The 21,682-nt window shown below is 35.0% G+C and overlaps 1 protein-coding gene across 6 annotated transcripts in view; it reads left to right on the forward strand.

Moving 5' to 3' along the window:
- The window catches only part of XRCC4 (X-ray repair cross complementing 4), a 379,323-nt gene that overhangs the window by 114,222 nt on the left and 243,419 nt on the right, over nt 1-21,682 (forward strand). For all 6 annotated transcript variants that reach the window (XM_070794001.1, XM_070794004.1, XM_070794006.1 and 3 more), the window contains exons 4-6: nt 12,117-12,283; nt 18,910-19,062; nt 20,112-20,218. In XM_070794001.1, the coding sequence (XP_070650102.1) occupies nt 12,117-12,283; nt 18,910-19,062; nt 20,112-20,218 (427 nt within the window). The remainder of the gene's footprint in view (nt 1-12,116; nt 12,284-18,909; nt 19,063-20,111; nt 20,219-21,682) is intronic.

A 21,682-nucleotide genomic window follows, 5' to 3' on the forward strand; every position in this document is an offset into this window, starting at 1 on the left:
CGCTTCAGTCATGTCCGACTCTGTGTGACCCCATAGACGTCAGCCCACCAGGGATTCTCCAGGCAAGAACACTGGAGTGGGTTGCCATTTCCTTCTCCAACGCATGAGAGTGAAAAGTGAAAGTGAAGTCGCTCAGTGGTGTCCGACTACTACTAGGTACAAAATGGATAAGATGCAAGGATATAATGGACAGCACAGGGTATATAATCCATATTTTATCATAATGGTAATTGGAGTATAATCTATAAAAATATCAAATCACTATATTGTACACTGGAAATTAGTATAACATTGTTAATCAACTATACTTCAATTAAAAAAAAAAGTTTAAAAAGAGAAAATGGAAACAAAAAATTAACAATGAGAAACAAACAAAGGACATAAAAATAACTCTTGATTAAAGAAGTGTAGTGATCCTGAATGGAGAAATTTCACTTTAATTCATATTAGAACTTCCCTGGGACTTCACTGGTGGCTTAGATGGTAAAGCCTCTGCCTACAATGCGGGAGACCCGGGTTGGGAAGATCTCCTGGAGAAGGAAATAGCAACCCATTCCAGTACTTTTGCCTGGAAAATCCCATGAACGATGGAGCCTGGTAGGCTACAGTCCATGAGATCACAAAGAGTTGGACACGACTGAGCAACTTCACTTTCACTACTTTTATATTAGAAATATAAATTCCTTCTAAAATAACTTGAAAATGAGTGTGATTCCAAACCAAATTCCTCATATATATATATATATATATTTTTTTTTTTTTTTGCTTTTTGCTTTTGGTTTGTCTGAAGTTCTGATATGTGTCATCTTTCCCATGTTCTCTTGGTTAGAATTAGAAGCAAGTCACAGACCTACCCACACTTAAGGGGAGGGGATTACACACGGCCTGAATAATTGGAGGGTGGGCAGATTGGGGACAGTCTTAGAGGAAATGCTGAGTACTTTGTAAGCACTCATTTTTCTGCCTGTAATCTTCTGAGGGCTTTTTGTTAGAGTGAGTTCTGAACTTGTTACTGTAGTCCGCAAAATCCTGTGTGAATTAGTTTCCTATCTCTTTCCAATCCCATCTCTGTTCTCCATCTCAGTTTTCAGAAGGACTTGTTCTGTGACCACTATATCTAAGCCTACTCTGCCCTCTAGTCACTATCCTATTACCATTTTATTTTCTTCATTAAATCTACAACTGGATGAAATTATTATTTGTTCATTGATGTTGTCAGTCCTCTACTAAAATATAAGGACCAAGTGAGTAGACAAATTGTTTTTCTTGTTCAAAATAGTGTCTCTAATGCCTAGCACATAGTACATACTGAAAAAGTCTGATAAATGAATGAATGAATACATTCTATATTTAACCATGTAAAAAAGGGAATGCTAATTTGAGTCATATATAGCTCCTATCTTTTTGTGGCTTTTGGACTAGTACAAGAAAAAAAAATACAGTATCTACTATTGTAGGCAAGAATCGCTAAGAAGAAATGGCGTAGTGCTCATAGTCAACAAAAGAGTCTAAAATGCAGTACTTGTGTGCAGTCTCAAAAATGACAGAATGATCTCTGTTCGTCTCCAAAGAAAACCATTTAATATCATAGTAATCCAAGTCTATGCCCCAATAACTAATGCCAAAGAAGCTGAACGGTTCTATGAAGATCTACAAGACCTTCTAGAACTAACACCAAAAAAAAAAGATGGCCTTTCCATCATAGGGGACTGGAATGCAAAACTAGGAAGTCAAGAGATACCTGGAGTAACAGGCAAGTTTGGCCTTGGAATACAAAATGAAGCAAGGCAAAGGCTAACTGAGTTTTGCCAAGAGAACACACTGAGGGTCATAGCAAACACTCTCTTCCCACAACACAAGAAATGTCTCTACACATGGACATCACCAGATGGTCAGTACTGAAATCAGATTGATTGTATTCTTTGCAGCTGAAGATGGAGAAGCTCTGTATAGTCAGCAAAAACAAGACGAGATGACTGTGGCCTAGATCATGACTTCCTTATTGTAAAATTCTGATTTAAATTGAAGAAAGTAGGGGAAATGACTGGACCATTCAGATATGACCTAAATCAAATCCCTTACTATTATGCAGTGGAAGTGACAAATAGATTGAAGGGATTATATCTGATAGAGTGCCTGAAGGACTAAGGATGGAGGTTCGTAACACTGTACAGGAGGCAGTGATCAAAATCCTCCCTTCTTAAGAAGAAGAAATGCAAAAAGGCAAAATGGTTGTCTGAGGAAGCCTTACAAATAACTGAGAAAAGAAGAGAAACTAAAGGCAAAGGAGAAAGGGAAAGATATACCCAACTAAATGCAGAGTTCCCAAATAGCAAGGAGAGATAAGAAAGCCTTCCTTAGTGATCAATGCAAAAATAAAGGAAAACAATAAAAAGGGAAAGACTAGAGATCTCTTCTAGAAAATTAGAGATACCAAGGAAACATTTCATACAAAGATGTGCACAATTAAGGACAGACACAGTATGTATCAACAGAAGATATTAAGAAGAGGTGGCAAGAATACACAGAACTATACACAAAAGATCTTAATGATCCAGATAACCACAATAGTGTGGTCATTCACCTAGAGCCAGATGTGCTGGAAGCAAAGTCATGTGGGCCTTAGAAAGCATCACTAAGAACAAAGCTAGTGGAGATGATGTAATTCCACTTGAGCTATTTCAAATGCTGAGAATGTTGCTGTTGAAGTGCTGTAGTCAATATGCCAGCAAATTTGGACACCTCAGCAGTGGCCACAGGACTGGAAAAGGTCAGTTTTCATTCCAACCCCAAAGAAAGGGAATGCCAAAGAATGCTCAAACTACCACACACTTGCACTCATCTCACACGCTAGTAAAGTAATGCTCGAAATTCTCCAAGCCAGGCTTCAGCAATACGTGAACTGTGAACTTCCAGATGTTCAAGCCGGTTTTAGAAAAAGCAGAGGAACCAGAGATCAAATTGCCAACATCTGTTGGATCATCAAAAAAGCAAGAGATTTCCAGAATAACATCTACTTCTGCTTTATTGACTACCCCAAAGCCTTTGACCGTGAGGATCACAACAAACTGTGGAAAATTCTTAAAGAGATGGGAATATTAGACCACCTTACCTGCCTCCTGAGAAACTTCTATGCAGGTTAAGAAGCAACAGTTAGACCTGAACATGGAAAAATGAACTGGTTCCAAATTGAGAAAGGAGTACGTCAAAGCTGTATGTTGTCACCCTGCTTATTTAACCTATATGCAAAGTACATCATTTGAAATACCAGACTGGATGAAGGACAAGCTGGAATCAATATGTGACAAATATCAATAACCTCAGATATGCAGATGAAAACACACTTATGGCAGAAAGCAAAGAGGAACTAAAGAGCCTCTTGATGAAAGTGAAAAAAGAGAGTGAAAAAGCTGACTTAAAACTCAACATCAGAAAATGAAGATCATGACATCCAGTCCCATCACTTCATGGCAAATAGATGGGAAAACAATGGAAACAGTAACAGACTTATTTTCTTGGGCTCCAAAATCACTGCAGATGGTGACTGCAGCCATGAATTTAAAAGGCGCTTACTCCTTGGAAGAAAAGCTATGACCAACCTATACAGCATATTAAAAAGCAGAGACATTATTTAACCCACAAAGGTCTGTCTAGTCAAAGCTATGATTTTTCCAGTAGACATGTATGGATGTGAGATTTGGACCATAAAGAAAGATGAGCACTGAAGAATTGATGCTTTTGAACTTGGTGTTGGAGAAGGCTCTTGAAAGTCCTTTGGACTGCAAGGAGATCAAATGAGTCAATCCTAAAGGAAATCATTCCTAAATATTCATTGGAGGGACTGATGCTGAAGCTGAAACTCCAATACTTTGGCCACTTGATGCAAAGAACCGACTCCTTGGAAAAGACCCTGATGCTGATAAAGATTGAAGGCAGGAGAAGAAAGGGATGAGAGAGGATGAGATGGTTGGATGGCATCACCGATTCGATGGACTTGAGTTTGAGTAAGCTGCGGGAGTTAGTGATGAACATGGAAGCCTGGCGTGCTGCAGTCCATGGGGTCGCAAAGAGTTGGACATGACTGAGTGATTGAACTGAATTGAACTGAAGAAAAATGCAAGTAGATTTTGTAATGCTATGTTAATTGTTTCTAGAAGTCCTGACTTGAGAAAACGTATCACTTATTAATACACATTTGGCAATTTTTCAACTTATCTCTAATAACGGGAGCTGATATTGTGGATAACCATATAACTCTACAGAGAAAAAAGAGAATTAGATCAAGGGTCCTATCTAGGAAATATCACCATTTACGCTGTAAATGAAAGAGAAGCATACTATGAAGAAATGATTAGATAAGTGTTATGAGATTTAATAGAGTGCCAGGAGATCCAACGTACTGTTTCTTTTTCAGAACCTAATATCAAACTTATAGTAACAGGTAAATAATAGGCAACCCCTGACATCTACCTACCCTACTACTCCCAATCCAATTTACTGTTGCTAAAGTCTTTCATGCTAAGTAGCTTCAGTCATGTCTGACTCTTTGTGGCCCTATAGACTGTAGCCCACTGGGCTCCTCTATCCATGGGGATTCTCCAGGCAAGAATACTGGAGTGGGTTGCCATGCCCTCCTCCAGGGGATCGTTCCAGCCCAGAGTTCGATCCTGTGCGTCTTATGTGTCCTGTATTGGCAAGCAGATTCTTTACCACTAGTGTCAGCTGTTGATTCTAAATCTATGTATAGAGTATTTTTCATTGTTTATTATAACTCCTAATTAGACTAAGATAAATCTTCTTTTTCCTATATTTTCCGTGAACCAAAAGGTTTACCATCTCTATTTCAAGGACATGATGGAATAAACATTTGTAGTCATTTAAAGTAACAGTAACTTCTGAAATTCCCTTATTGCAAAGACATTTGGGCTTTTCATTTCATTTCTCTGATTCCTACTAATGAATTTTGTAATTATGAATACCAAATAATTCTTAGATGATACTTAATATATTATAGCATACAGCATACCGTTAAAAATGCTAATAATTTGTAGGTCTATATTAGAACTCAGTGTATTTTTTTTTAATTTTTGGATTATTGCATTTTGGTTGTAAGGACCTAGAGGGTCTACATATCTGAAGCCCTGCATATACAAGTCTTACTTGATCATATAATCATCTTAAGATATTTAAACATTTTAAATAGGTTTAAGAAATGTGAACAAGAAAATAATTGGAAAGTTGAGATTAATAGTCTCACAATAAAGTTCTCTTATCTGTTTAGAAAGTCCCATGAGCATTCTTTTCTCAGTTCCAGCTACTGTGGAAGATAAATATGCTCAGTTGTCAACCTAGGTATGTCACTGGTTTAGAATACTTATTTGTAATATTTTAAATTTAAATCTATAATAACGTTTCAAGCAGGTCACAAAACCAAAGAGTTAATGATACAAACATCTTAGTAAAAAATATTATTCTTGATTAAAAATACAGTTGATGATTAATGTAATTAGTCCAAAATATTACAGTTTAGTTTCCTTTTTACTATTAACTTGACTTGTTTCCTTTATTACTAGAATTTTGTAACTGTGTATTATAACAACTATGTATTTACAGCTATATGTTTTTCTATAATATAAAAATATCCTGTATTACAAACTATAATGAATAGGGTTTGCTTTTTAGTGTACACATATCGAGACACAGCTAAACTTTTTAAACATGTCAATAAATTAAAAGCACATACTGAAAAAAAGGAATTCCATTTGTTTGCCTAGGAATCATCTCAAGATATCTTTATTCCTCCTTTTCCTTTAGGTTTACATCTTGGTTCCCAGGACAGTAACACAGATTAATTCTGCAAGGTTATTTAGACTACGTTGATAATGTATCAACCTCTTTAATTGATATGTTCTAAGCAGAGTTCAGCTTACACCTTGAGAATCCTCCTGTCCCCAGAAACAATAAACAATTCCCCTGAAATTAGTGTTTCTTTTGTGTATTTTACTGATACTATATATTCTCTTTTATCTGTGTGGCCATTCCAAAGAACCTGAAAACAATACATATACATTCTTACATTTTTCAAAAAACAAATCTTTTTGGGTTTTATTAAACCTATGTATTATCACAGTATCAGGAGCTATTACACAGTCTTTTAACCATGCCCTTTTTCTGAAATTATACTATTCAATAAAATAAAACTTATCTCTTAAAAGCTTCAAGATTTCTTAATTTGTATTTAGAGTATCACTGTCCCAATTATTTATTTTACCTGAAATATTATAATTTTATTCTCTTATTAATAAATATCATAGAAGTTTTAAAAAATTTAGGTCTTTTATTAAGCAGTATATGTCCAGAGCTCTATAAGACACTGTGGAAGTTAAGGAAGACATACAAGATATGGTCTCTGATCTCAAAGAACTAAAAATTTAAAGGAAAACACTGCATTTCTGAAGCAACAAGAGAGATACACAGAGGATGAAACTGGGTGAAAAATTGTGTGAGACAAATCTGAATTATTAAGAATAGAGAAGCTAATACAGGCTAAAGTAGATAAAGAGAATTTGATCTGGGCTTTGAAGTGATGTGTAAAAGGATATGGCATTTAATCTTGCATTTAAAGATGTCCAGACTAAAACACCAGCTAAGGAAAATGGATATGTTTTCTGAAATTGTGAATTTTTAATGCAAATCAGATAAAAAATGCTTTGTTTGTGTTGCTTGCTAAAATAAATGACAGAGTCAACTAGTGCAACCTAATATGATTACAAGTATTTAAAAAATTGTTTTGAACTTTTTTGACAAAGAAAAATAAAAACATAGCTTAATAGATTATAGACTGAGTGAGGTGCTGAGTATAGATCTGTATATAGAAAATTCACCATAAGGTCTTAAGAACTAACTGCAAAAAATTTTATTTTTGCCCATTGTGGTTTCTGACTCTGGTTTTACTATTTGAAGTCCTAATTTTATATTGCAGATTATTTTGAAATTACAGAACTAATAAAGAATATCTGTGTTAATAGCCTTACATGTCCAACAAAAAACGAAAGTAAAGGACTTTTAAATCGATACAACCATCCAGTGTTACTTTTGTGGGAATTTGCTAACACTCATTTATTTATTTATTTATTTTTTAAAATATAAATTTATTTATTTTAATTGGAGGTTAATTACTTTACAATATTGTATTGGTTTTGCCATTATAAAACACTGGTGAAAGAAATCAAAGAGGACACTAATAGATGGAGAAATATACCATGCGAGACAGCTAACACCTTTTTAAAGTTTCCACTTTTATTTGAAGGATGGTATAAAGATGGGTTGGATGTAGAGTTAGAGCACAGAAATATTTTATGCTTCTCAATTCATTAGGCCTGATTTGAGGCCCTCTGATAAGTCCAGTGCAATTGGGCATGTGGTCCATTACATCTGTAATAAGGTGGACAGGCAGGAACAGAGATAGTGAGAGTGAAAGGGCGTTTCCTGCCTTGGTTCTGAACTATGTGAATACAGACAGGATGGTCCAGATGACTCATGTTCGCATACATTCCAGAATTTTTCTACAAAATAAGCGGAATATTTCAAGTAAAATATTTTTCTTGGATTGAATTTTAAATACTTCTTGATTATTTTCATTGTTTCAAATAATAGATGTTCACACCTGTTGCTGCTAAAGTCACTTCAGTCGTGTCCGACTCTGTGCGACCCCATAGACAGCAGCCCACCAGGCTTCCCCGTCCCTGGGATTCTCCAGGCAAGAACACTGGAGTGGGTTGCCATTTCCTTCTCCAATGCATCAAAGTGAAAAGTGAAAGTGAAGTCGCTCAGTTGTGTCCGACTCTGTGCAACCCCATGGACTGCCGCCTACCAGGCTCCTCCGTCCATGGGATTTTCCAGGCAAGAGTACTGGAGTGGGGTGCCATTGCCTTCTCCATCACACCTGTTAAAGGACCCCAAATTAGTGAATATAATTAGAAAAATAGAAACTGAAAAATACTTGCCTGCTCTTAAGAAGAAATGACATTTTAAGCTTATTCTACACTGAGTAGCCAAGAAAAAAATTGAAGAATTCTCTTTTGGAATTTTGAATATAAGCATTTGAATGATATTTTGAAAGAAGTTGTTTGTTATTAGTGATTTAAAACTGTTACCTTTATCTTTTGCCATCTTAAATAGGTTAGGGGGTTGTGTTTACCTGTCCATTTGTATTTTACTTCATTCAGGATCAAAATGTGAGCCTGACTATAACACTCAATGGATAATGATTCATTATCCATTGACATTGTTGCAACTTCCAAGTGATAAAAAAAAAAAATTATTTCCTTAATGTCCATCTTAGTCAAAGCTGCCCGACAATTGTGAAAATGTGAGAATATAAAATCATGGTTTGGGTTTATGTTTTACTGATGATCTATTGTCTAAAAATAAAATATGCTTCATTTTTCTTCTGTATTGACTCAAACAAGTAATATTCTATAGCTGATCTTTATCTTATGTGTGTTTGTTTGCATAAGAGAAGCTTTAAAAGGTTAAATACTCAAATTTACTTTCAATTCTTATATAATTTGCATAGATAAAACTTTCCTATTTAAACTTAAATACTTGTTAAATGGACTCATTATATGTACTTCAAAGCAAGAGTTTTTGGCCATTTGATTTTAAGTTTACGAGAAATAAATCAGATGTGACAAATAGTCTGAGATAATTTCAAACTTCTTGTAAGTTTTCCAAGTCTTTTTTGGGTAAAGGTTTAATAATAATAATTATGCTATTTTAAAATTATAATTTAATAATAATTGTAATGTTAAAATTAGAATTCAGTTTAAATTTATAATTTAAAAATTATAATTTTACTATTCTAATTAAAGTTAAGCTCAAATTGCTGAATTTAGGTTTTATATATATGTATATACACAACTATATGTACTCATTGAAATAAAGCACAATTTTTCTTAGTCTGTTTCCATTTTTTTAAGGAACAGAAAGAGGTGAGATAAAACAAATTAAAGCATCAAGCAGACATTATGACCTGCTTAGATTTCAAAAACAAAATACATAAATACATACAAAATTTATTTGTGGCTAAACCAGTATTCTTCAGTCCTTGTATAACATTTGTGCCCATAATACATTATTATGTGCCCATGAAAATGAAAGAGGAGAGTGAAAAACTTGACTTAAAACTCAACATTCAGAAAACTAAGATCATCGGATGGCATCCGATCCTGTCACTCCATGGCAAATAGATGGGGAAACACTGGAAACAGTGAGATACTTTATTTTTCTGGGCTCCAAAATCACTGCAGATGCTGACTGGAGCCATGAAATTAAAAGATGATTGCTCCTTGGAAGAAAAGCTATGACCAACCTAGGCAGCATATTAAAAAGCAGAGACATTATTTTGCCAGCAAAGGTCTGTCTATTCAAAGCTATGGTTTTTCCAGTAGTCATGTATGGATGTGAGAGTTGGACTATAAAGAAAGCTGAGTACCAAAGAATTGATGCTTTTGAGCTGTGCTGTTGGAGAAGACTCTTGGGAGTCCCTTGGACTGCAAGGAGATCCAACCAGTCCATCCTAAAGGAAATCAGTCCTGACTGTTCATTGGAAGGACTTATGTTGAAGCTGAAACTCCAATACTTTGGCCACCTGATGTGAAGAACTGACTCACTGGAAAAGACCCTGATGCTGGGAAAGACTGAAGGCTGAAGGAGAAGGGGATGAGAGACGATGAGATGGTTGGATGGCATCACTGACTCAATAGACATGAGTTTGAGTAAGCTGCGGGAGTTGGTGATGGACAGGGAAGCCTGGTGTGCTACAGTCCATGGGTTCGCAAAGAGTCGGACACGACTGAGTAACTGAACTGAACTAATACAAGAATATTAAAATCCTTTGTTTTCCTTCACATTTTAAGCAAGTATATGTAAATATTTTTCAACATCTAGGAATTCTCAGTATTTAAATCTTTTCACTGAGTTTCTATGATATTAAAACATCTATCTGTGGTTTTAATCTGAAAATTTAAAAGTAAATTGGTAAACATAATTCATCCAGAAAAGTTTACTCTGTGGGGTTAAACAACTGAATGATCCTAAATTATAGGAATTAACATAAATGTTTTATAAAGTACCACTCAGATTGCAAACACTAGAGTTTTACTTTAGGACTTTTATTTTTATTTGTAGATTGACTGATATGATTAGTCTCAGAATTATCAATAATTATAATAATATAAAATTATAATTATTAATAATAAGTATTAATACTTAATTAAGAAATTAAGTATTTCTTAATATATATATATAACATATTTATAGGAGTGCGTCTTTACAAATAAGATACTTTAGAAATATTCCTATCAGTGGATGCCATAATAGAAACTACTTATCCAGGAGGCTAAATAACAACACAAACCAAAAAAAAAAAAAATTTCTGTACTCTCAATATTGCCACCTACTCAGTGCCTTTAGAATCTCTGTTTAGAATTATGTGTAGATTTGGAAGCTAATTCTTCCTCTTACTTGTTGTTTGTTTAGCATACTCCTTATGTCAGCAAGTAGTTTAACAGGATAGTATAGTGGGATCTTGATTTTATTCCTTTGATATGTTAGATAACCACTCTGAACCTCAGTTAAAATGGATATAATAATAGTTCCATTTGGTGATGATTAAATGAGTTTATATTTGTGCTATGCTTGAGTTATACTTCAACTATAAGATATGATAGCTATATAATTTTAATTGTCATTTAAAATCTTATTTTAGTTATAATAATTCTAATAGAAAGGATAATTATGTGCTGTGTGCTTAGTCGCTCAGTAATATCCAACTCACTGCAACCCCATGGACTATAGCCCACCAAGCTCCTCTGTCCATGGATATTCTCCAAGCAAGAATACTTGAGTGGGTTGCCATGCTCTCCTCTGGTGATCTTCCCAACCCAGGGATTGAACCCAGGTCTCCCGCATTACAGGCAGATTCTTTACCATCTGAGCCACCAGGGGAGCCTAAGGATAATTATAGTCATTATTATTAAATCATTGTGTTTTAGTATCTTTATCTACCAAAACAAGGAGAGCCTGTATCTCTTTTAGAATTCCTTAACTATAATAAAGATGTATTAAACTATTTTATTTTGTAGTGACCTCTAGTAGAAGATTTAAGATATTTTTATATCTTACCTCTGCACAAAAGTACTCAAGTTTGACATATGGCATTATCATTTATAATTTATAATAATAAATTATTGGTTTTTGACAGAGAAGTAATTACTGTTCCCAGGTTTATAAATTTAAAACCCTATATTTCTCTTAGATATTACAAAAATTTTGCTCTTTCTTCAGAGATAGCTTTTACTATCAGTATTAACAGAAACTGGAATTTAGAATCTTCATGTATGGGCCTTCCCTCGTGGTCCAGTGGCTAAGACTCTGTGCTTGCATGGCAGGAGGCATGGTTTCCATTCCTTGTCAGGGAACTAAGATCCTGTAGGCATGCCATGCAGTGTGGCGCAAAAAAAAAAAAAGAGTTTTCATGTGAAATTTATTTTATTATTCTGAGTATGAAAGTGAAGGTAGAGTCGCTCAGTTGTGTCTGACTCTTTGCGACCCCATGGACTGTAGCCTACAACGCTCCTCCGTCCATTGGATTTTCCAGGCAAGAGTACCGGAGTGGGTTGCCATTTCCTTCTCCAGGAGATCTTCCCAGCCCAGGAATAGAACCTGGGTCTCCTGCATTGTAGGCAGATGCTTTACCATCTGAGCCACCAGGAAAGATGTATAGTGATTTAAAATATGTACTAGACAGTAAAAACAGATGGTAGCATGTTTTTATGGTATTTATGTTGTTTTCATTTCTGCTAAAATGTGAGAGAGTGACTTACCACTTAATTTTTTTTCCCTTAGGTTTTATGTTGATTTATATGATAAACCTTAATAAGAAAGTAGGAGGTTGCCCAGTAGTTTTGTCCACTGTATTTATATCTGGTAAATGCACGATATTTAAATCTTACACCTTTTTTTCCCTCTCAGAAGAAAAAATATATATTTAAAACTGGGCCACTCAATCTTGATTTTCTCCGGAAACTAATCATGTTTTCTTTTGATCCTAGTTCAGGCTTGGTTCCTTCAAACTAGAGAAAATTGCAAGCCCAGCTGAGGTCATTAGAGAACTTATTTGTCACTGCCTGGACACCATTGCAGAAAGCCAAGCCAAAAATGAGCACCTGCAGAAAGAAAATGAAAGGCTTCTGAGAGATTGGAATGATATTCAAGGACGGTGTGTACATAATGTGCTTGTATCTTAAGAACACTAAGCTCTTTATATTATTGTAGCTCTGTTTATGATTTATACACTTATGCTATATGTAGAGTATCATATATTTAAGATGAAATGTGTCAATGATTATACCTCTACTTAATGTGATTAAACTAAATTATTGGTTGTTATTGTACAGTATAGGAGAACAGTAACACTTTTAGGTCATTCGTATTTGGTGGCACCAGCAAACTAATAACAGTAAGAAGTAATTGGACAGTGGTGATCAGAACCCACTAACAGTAAGCAAAGTTTAGGAAGTTTGGTATTTATAAGGATTAAAGTGAAAGTGAAGTCACTTAGTTGTGTCCAACTCTTTGCAACCCTGTGGACTGTAGCCCACCAGGCTCCTCCATCCATGGGATTCTCCAAGCAAGAATACTGGAGTGAGTTGCCATTTCTTCTCCAGGGGATCTTCCTGACCCAGGGATCAAACCCAGGTCTCCTGCATTGCCGGCAGACGCTTTAACCTCTGAGATTAATAATGAATAAAAAAGAGAAATGAAATATAAATAAACATAGTTGATTCCTTATTTGAAATCTTTTTATGAATGGCATCTATTTCAGGTGAAGTATGTTTTGGCTCCTGAGAGAAACTTATTTTTTGCAGATTGATTGAAAGTTCATATTCTCAGCATTTTAAAAAGAAGTAGTTGTTACTGCTGGATAAGACATTTGGAAGCCTTTATTTTCCTGATTTTGCCTCTTTAAACAATGAAGAAGAAAGTGACCTATCTTCTCAGTTATGCAGTTTTCTCAATTATATCATGATCTAGGCTGGTCCAGGGAATAGCTGTATTACTCTATTATGTACAAGATATTTGAAAGAAATGTATGTTGTGAATATTTGAATCTCTACAAAGACATATTAATATAATATGCATGTATTTGTTAGTATATACATTGTAACATATGAAAGAATTGTGCAGAATATATAAAATAGTAATAATGCTCATTATTACATCCAATATATAAATATTTTTTATCTTTTATTCAATCCATAAACATAAGAATATTTGAACATTTATCAATTTAGGGTCTTTTTAGGGTACTGACTAATATTGTTCTATATGTGCATCAGTAAGTATATGGGGAAGTGTATGAAAAATATGAAGAGTTTTTATCAGTATATCCTTTTAAATGAGGTTTACTAGAAGAAATAATTTCTATACATTCATTTATATTTATTAATTAATGTAAGGCATGAACCTAACACCTATCACCTAAAACTTGGATATATTTGACTCTCATTTTTATATTAATAAAGTATCTTATTTTCTTTTGGTTCTGAATTAATTTTTATCTCCAATTCTATAGTTAGACCAAATCAAAATTATATAAATGTCAAGAAACCATACAGAAAAATATGTTATTGTTTCTTTTAAATTTTCCCTTTGAAATTCTTGTTGCTGTGAATTAATATAAAATGTTCTAGAAAGCATGTTTTGGGACTTATACCAGTACTCTGGGTGTATTTTTCTATTTTATATTCAAAATAAATCAAATGAAAGGAGATGTACTCTGGTCGTGATAAGCCATTATTTTAAAAACTCAAAATACCCTCAGGATGATAGGAAATTTGATCCACAAATTGCCCACAAAAATGCAGACTGGGTACTTGGTACTTGAGCAAATTGCTTTAAAATGTCTGCCAGAGGTTGAAAGAGGTATTATCTCATCAGTATTCAACACCACTGCCATAGGATGGAAAGCAGCAGGGAACAAAGATGAGACAGTAGAGACAAATACACCCTGTGCTGTAAGACAGTGTGTGAGGGTACATATAATATGTGTCGCACAGATGCTCAATTTGCTATTTCTGAATTATCCAGAAAATTCTTTTGTGTCATTGTGACAAAAAGTTACCTATTTGATCAAATGCACAGCCATGTAGCTTGTCACCAGTCTTATGCTCCATCTATTCTTTTTTTTTTTTCTGAGTCCTGGATCACATACCTTTTTCAGGAATTGAAGATGTGTGTTCTTGGAATGGCCCTCCAAACAGAGGAAACAAAATCTACTCCAGAGAATTCTAGGCTCTGGATGTATTCCAGATGTTAGATTAGTAGCTTTACCTAGTTTCCAAATTTGGTTTTCTTTCCTATCACACAGAAAGTGGCTGTTTTAAAGAGTTGTAAATACACCTTGGTCACAGCCAAACTGTATTTCCTGAACTGTTCCCTGTCCAGAGGCGTAGTTCACTGGGAAATGAGCGAAGGATTTACAACTACTGCTTCCATAAGGCAGTAGTACTGGTCAAGAGTCTTCAGAGAGATTAGAAATAGGACACAGACATTCGGAGTTAGGTATCTGTCCACATAGAAAATAGAGTTGAGGCCCTCTCTTTAGGCCTAGTCACAGTTCAGTTTCCTGGGCTGCTCCTGATTAGTCTTATATCAGTGTCCATTCATGATTCCATTATTTCTTTATCAGATTTTTTTTCTAGACTACATGTGCCTGGAGAGCGAGGAGGGGCACAAAATAGTTGCTGAGAATTCACTTAGAAGCTATGGTAGATAGGTCTGAAATATATTTAATAGAGAACTGAATATTATATGAGCAAAAAGCATATCATGGGAAATGTTTATGTTGTGTTAAGAGGAGAAATGTGAGTTACCAATATGGAAGGTATCTCATTTTTTGTAAAATACATCTTTAGATAAAGAATATCTAGAAGGAGAAAATTAAATGATACTAGTGTGTGTCTGTGTGGATCACAATAAACTGGAAAATTCTGAAAAAGATGGGAATACCAGACCACCTGACCTGCCTCTTGAGAAACCTGTATGCAAGTCAGGAAGCAACAGTTAGAACTGGATATGGAACAACAAACTGGTTCCAAAAAGGAAGAGGAGTACATCAAGGCTGTATATTGTCACCCTGCTTATTTAACTTATATGCACAGTACATCATGAGAAAAGCTGGGCTGGATGAAGCACAAGCTGGAAACAAGATTGCTGGGAGAAATATCAATAACCTCAAATATGCAGATGACACCACCCTTATGGCAGAAAGTGAAGAACTAAAGAGCCTCTTGATGAAAGTGAAAGAGGAGAGTGAAAAAGTTGGCTTAAAGTTCAACATTCAGAAAACGAAGATCATGGCACCTGGTCCCATCACTTCATGGCAAATAGATGGGGAAACAGTGGAAACAGTGGCTGATTTTACTTTTTTGGGCTCCAAAATCACTGCAGATGGTGATTGCAGCCATGAAGTTAAAAGACGCTTTTAATTTGGAAGGAAAGTTATGACCAACCTAGACAGCATATTAAAAAGCAGAGACATCACTTTGCCAACAAATGTCCGTTTAGTCAAGGTTATGGCTTTTCCAGTGGTCATGTATGGATGTGAGAGTTGGACTATAGAGAAAGCTGAGTGCAGAAGAATTGATGCTTTTGAACTGTGGTGGTGGAGAAGACTCGTGAAAGTCCCTTGGTCTGCAAGGAGATCCAACCAGTCTATCCTACCGAGTGTTCATTGGAAGGACTGATGTTGAAGCTGAAACTCCAATACTTTGACCACCTCATGCAAAGGGCTGACTCATTGGAAAAGACCCTGATGCTGGGAAAGACTGAGGGCAGGAAGAGAAGGGGACGACAGAGTATGAGATGGTTTGATGGCATCAGCGACTTAATAGACATGGGTTTAGGTAGACTCCGGGAGTTGGTGATGGACTGGGAGGCCTGGTGTGCTGCAGTTCATGGGGTCGCAAAGAGTCAGACATGATGGAGCAACTGAACTGACGGAACTGAAGTGTGTGTCTGGAACTGTGGATTAAATTTTCTTCTTGATAGTATTTTTTACATATATTTTTGTATTTAGATATGTATCATTATAATCAGAGCCAAATCTAAAACTATTTCCATTTGGGATCATGGGGGAGAATGAATACAGTTTGAGTAAGCAATGAGGAATTGCAATAAGAGTGAAAAGGATGAGCTTTAACATGTATACTTTTAACATATATTTGCTGTTATTTTTTATTTGCTATTTAATAATTGCAATCCTCAGTTCAGTCACTCAGTCATGTCTGACTCTTTGCAACCCCATGAATCACAGCATACCAGGCCTCCCTGTCCATCACCAACTCCTGGAGTTCACTCAGACTCACATCCATCGAGTCAGTGATGCCATCCAGCCATCTCATCCTCTGTCGTCCCCTTCTCCTCCTGCCCCCAATTCGTCCCCTTCTCCTCCTGCCCGCAATCCCTCCCAGCATCATAGTCTTTTCCAGTGAGTCAACTCTTCACATGAGGTGGCCAAAGTACTGGAGTTTCAGCTTTAGCATCATTCCTTCCAAAGAAATCCCAGGGCTGATCTCTTTCAGAATCGACTGGTTGGATCTCCTTGGAAGGGACTCTCAAGAGTCTTCTCCAACACCACAGTTCAAAAGCATTATTCTTCGGTGCTTAGCTTTCTTCACAGTCCAACTCTCACATCCATACATGACCACAGGAAAAACCATAGCCTTGACTAGACGGACTTTTGTTGACAAAGTAATGTCTCTGCTTTTGAATATGCTATCTAGGTTGGTCATAACTTTACTTCCAAGGAGTAAGCGTCTTTTAATTTCAATCTTAGCTCCAGTTTAAACAAGTGACATTCCTGAATTCACTTACTTTTGTATAATTTATATGAGAAAGAAAACATTAGAATTATTGTATGTAAATCCTTAGGTCATTAGCTATATTTATTTTACTTTTTTAGTTTCAAATAACAATTCTCAAGTTCGGTGTTTGTGAGTAGGTCTTTTGTTTGTACTCAAGCATCAAGTTAGAAAGTCTCTAGCTTTACTCTGAGTTATAGTTATTAAACCTACAATTGGAGGCAGTTTTCAGCAGATTGAATTGGGTTGACACTCATGGAATCATTAGAATAGAAGAGACCTCGAAAGCTTTTCTCTGCCTTCAAGCTAGGATCACATTATAGCCAGATGAATTCAGTCTGATATTTTAAGACTCAAGAGATACCTTCAACTCCTATTGGTCGCCCATTACATTGTTTAAGAACAGTCACAGGCAGAAAATTCTTCCTTCCATCTATTGGTAATCTGAGTCCTTCATGGTATACTTGAAGGCCATTTCCTCTTGTTCTGTCATCAGAAAGGATGAGGAACAGCTGTTTACCATCTTCTTTAGTACTTAAAGGCTTATTAAATATCTCTTTACCACTGCTTTCTTTTCCATTTCTTTTTAGCATTCTTTGTCCTCTGAACTCTTGTGCAGATATTCTTTTTCTGAACAACCCTGACCTGGGTATAAACTTTGTCAGAGCTGAAAATACAAGGATTACTGTACTGTTTCTAAGTACCACATGTTAACATTTGTGTATTGATTTATTTTGGGTTATCGTTTAATCTGTATTATTTGAGATGTTATTTTCTATGAAATCACCTTGTTTCTGCTCTCATTTTTGTTGTGTTTTTGACATTTATTCTTAAATTCCTTGTTTTCCCATCCAGAAATATTTTATTTTGAATATTCAGTGTTTTTTGTATTTAGTTTTTACCCTTTTAGTTTTTTTTTTAACTGGAGGATAATTATTTTACAATGTTGTGTTGGTTTCTGCTGACAACAAGCAGCTATATGTATACATTATATATACATGTATCCCCTCCCTAGTTAACCTACCTCCCACCCCACCCTCCAGTCCAACCCCTCTGGTTATCAGAGAGCACAGAGTTACATTCCTTCAAGAAGTCCTCAACTACTTTTAAATGAATATATTGCATGAAATAATTTATGTTTTAATCTTTAAAATAGAGGTTTATTCATTGTCTGTGTGTAGGCACATATCAAGTATATTCAATTTCTGCTAGTCTACCTTCTTTATATATATATGAGGGATTAAAGTTAGTACTGTCTCTTGTTAGCTCATTTGAATATTGTAGAAAAAATTATAAATGATAAAGAATTTTATGTTTTGTCCTATATACCTAAATTTAAAGTATATAGTGTTTTACATATCTTCTTGGAAATTTCAAGTTGGATGCTTTCATTTATTTTATAAGTACATACATTTAATTGTGTGTGTATGTTTGCTGGATTATAAGGTACAGCTTGGTATATGATGTTCTTGCTGTGGAGCAGTTCATAATCTATTTTGGGAGAACAGATTAGGTAAATCACTTAATCCCAAAATAAGATCATGGTTGCTATTATAGTAATATTAACAAAGTACCAGAAACAGGCTATAGTTACCTTTGTTTCAAATTTCTCTCACAAATATGTTCTTTTAGAAATAATCCAAAGATGTGAATAAGTTATTACATTTAGGAATTTAGATGTTTTAAAAGCTTTTTTGCTATGAATTTCCAATTTTGATCCTTTTCTCAGTGTGTAAACTACAAATGCTAATAAACAGTAAGTTCTAATTATTTGTTTACCAATATAAAACTTTAAATCAATGAAAACATTTTAAAGTGATTTTTTAAGTTGGAATTGTTTATTTTTAATTAATTTTTATTTAAAATGATTTTAATTGTATTTTTCTTGAAAAAAAAATTGAAATTGTCTTCAGTATTAAATTGAATAATGCTAAGAAAACCCCACACCATATATTAATTGGTTTGTTTATTCACATTTTAGGTTTGAAAAATGTGTGAGTGCTAAGGAAGCTGTAGAGACTGATCTTTATAAACGGTTCATTCTGGTGCTGAATGAGAAGAAAGCAAAGATCAGAAGCTTACATAAATTGTTAAATGAAGTTCAAGAACTGGAAAAGAACATCGAACATAAGATGTATTTTTTACCTTTCTGTTTTGGGATGGCAGAAGCATACATTTTAGTGGAATTTCTTCCCAAAGTTAATGGAAGTTAGATGCAAACTTTAGTGACATATCATAGCCTGGGGTTGGATGCTGTGGTTGTTAATTGCAGTAGACTGGAGAATACACAACATGATCTCTCCATTATCTGCCCAACAGTCACACCTACACTTAAATCATACAACTGCCATGAGACTGCTAAATAATAGTAGTTTAATTATTTGGCATCACTAAGGAATATATTAATTAAAAACTTTCATCTTCTCCAGAACCACAAAGGTTGGGCACACATTTGTAATCCTGATCTAAGTAGTTGTTAATTTTAGGATCAAATGGCTCTGAGTATGAATATGTACTTGATTTTTAAGGAAGAATCATAGGTGACTTATGGCTGATATGGCTTGAACAATTATAATTACTTTAGGCATTAACTGATACAGGTTTGGGTCTATTATTCCTGAATCTGAGAGAAAGCACAAATTTACTAATGACGTAATATAAAGAATATAACATTTAGTATCAGATGATCCTAGTTCAAGTGTTGATCTGGTACTGAATTCTAATGATACTTGGCTTTGTCCTTTAAACTCTCTGTGCCTCACTTAACTGTCTTCATAATAAGAGTAAAGGTAGCCATTTCAGAATTTGGGGAAGACCAAATGAATTCTGCTCAAAGGCAGAACTGCTTTGAAATCAGTAAAGTACTGACCATTCTGTGACACACAGAAGATAATTTAGGAGAGTAGTATTGTGATTTGACAGATGAATAATAAATGATAATAAACTGATTCAAGAATTAATTACAGTGAGCACTAAACATTTACATTAGGTAAAACAGACACTTGTTCTTAAGAGAGTTAACAAATGGTCTTTAAAGTGCTTTCTTAATTACATAATTTCAATATATATTTGTTTAATTACAATGTTTTTCTAAGGATATTTTCTATAAATACTTACTGGTGAATTTGATACCTGGCCAAGAATGAACCAATGATTTATAATTCCACCTTTCTCTCTTTCTAGGGAAACTCCAACATGTTCTGAAATGACTACTGACAGAGATGCAATCTATGATGAAAGTACTGATGAGGACAGTGAGATCCCATCTAATCCTTCTGTGTTAACTCCAGGTAAAGTAAATACATATATTTCTTTTAATGAATACCTCACTGGGGCTTATTTCTTATTATGGTAACAAACCGTAAAGAAAAATGTTTCGAAAATAATTTTTTCTACAAACACATTTCAGGGTTTTTACTCAAAAACCACAGCTACTTAATGTTAAAAATTAATATTCATTATAAAATGCAGCAACTCATTGGCAACAACAAAACAAACAAGCATGTCCACACATATACATACACATGTGTATGCCAAGGTACAGTGTTTCTTATTAAGCATAGATGGGTAAGTGGCAGGCAAGATATGACTGCATGATAAATATCTCCAGCTGAAAGCTGGCTGCCTTTAACATTTGAGGTCTTATCAGGCTAGAGCTACGTGAAGGAGCAGGGTGATCTAGAATGGTTTAGATTGTCCTGAGATTAAGTCCTCTCCCTATTCAGACGAGATCGGACACTTTCAGGGTGGTATGGCTATCGACTTCTCTTACAATTCAGAAAAGTGCTAGAATAGAGGGAGGTGGGTTAAGAAAAAAGATGAGAAATGGCAGTTTAAAGTACTTAAGCCTTACTTAATCGATCAGACCAGCAGCTTTTTAAACTCATGGATGATTTTTCTAGAGTTTTACAAATTGCTTTGAGGTAGGATCCCCTGAACTCATACATACAAGGTTCTGATATAAATGTTCGTTTATTTAACAAATATATTTTTGAGTGTTTATTATATACTGAGAACTTTTCTGTGCAGTAAGGGTGCAAAACACAGAAAGTTCCTCTTTCATGGAGTTTAAATTCTAGACAGGGAAACAGATAATAACAAGGTAAATAAATTTAAGTTTGTTGGGTAGTGATAAATGCTGAAGAGAAAAATAAACCAGGGAAGGATAACAAAAGATGTCAGGGAGGAAATAAGAATGAGGGTTGTGATTTTAGCTAAGGCACCAGAAAAGACCTTGGTAAAAAGGTAATAAGTCTGTCTGTGGAAAGAACATGCCATGCTGAAAAAGCAGTTGAATACAGAGGCCTTGATGTGTGAGTTTGCCTGATGTGTTCAAGCAATAGCATGGAGAGCAGTATGCATAAAGTGAAAAGATGAAGACAGGAAGAATTAGGACATGAGGGAGGCCAGATTGTGTATAAGGTCTTACAGGTCATTGTAAGGATTTCAGTTCGCACTCTGAGTGATACTGGAAACTGTTGCAGAGTTTTAAACAGTCAAGTGACATGATCTGACTTGTTTTAATAGGATTAATCTGTTGTGTTGAGAATAGGATCCTTACTATAGGAGGATCAATATGGAAGAAGATATAACAGACAGAAAGCTAGTTTAACAATGAGTGAAGGATTAGAGTGGCTTAGACCTGAGTGAAAGCAGTGAAGGTGATAAACGAAGGGAAGATTCTAGAAATGTTTAGAGGCAGCAGATTTGCTGTAAAAGTGAATTAGAAGGGAAAGACAGCAATGATGGTAAGC

Source organism: Bos indicus, chromosome 7, assembly GCF_029378745.1.
Source record: "Bos indicus isolate NIAB-ARS_2022 breed Sahiwal x Tharparkar chromosome 7, NIAB-ARS_B.indTharparkar_mat_pri_1.0, whole genome shotgun sequence".
Taxonomy (NCBI): domain Eukaryota; kingdom Metazoa; phylum Chordata; class Mammalia; order Artiodactyla; family Bovidae; genus Bos; species Bos indicus.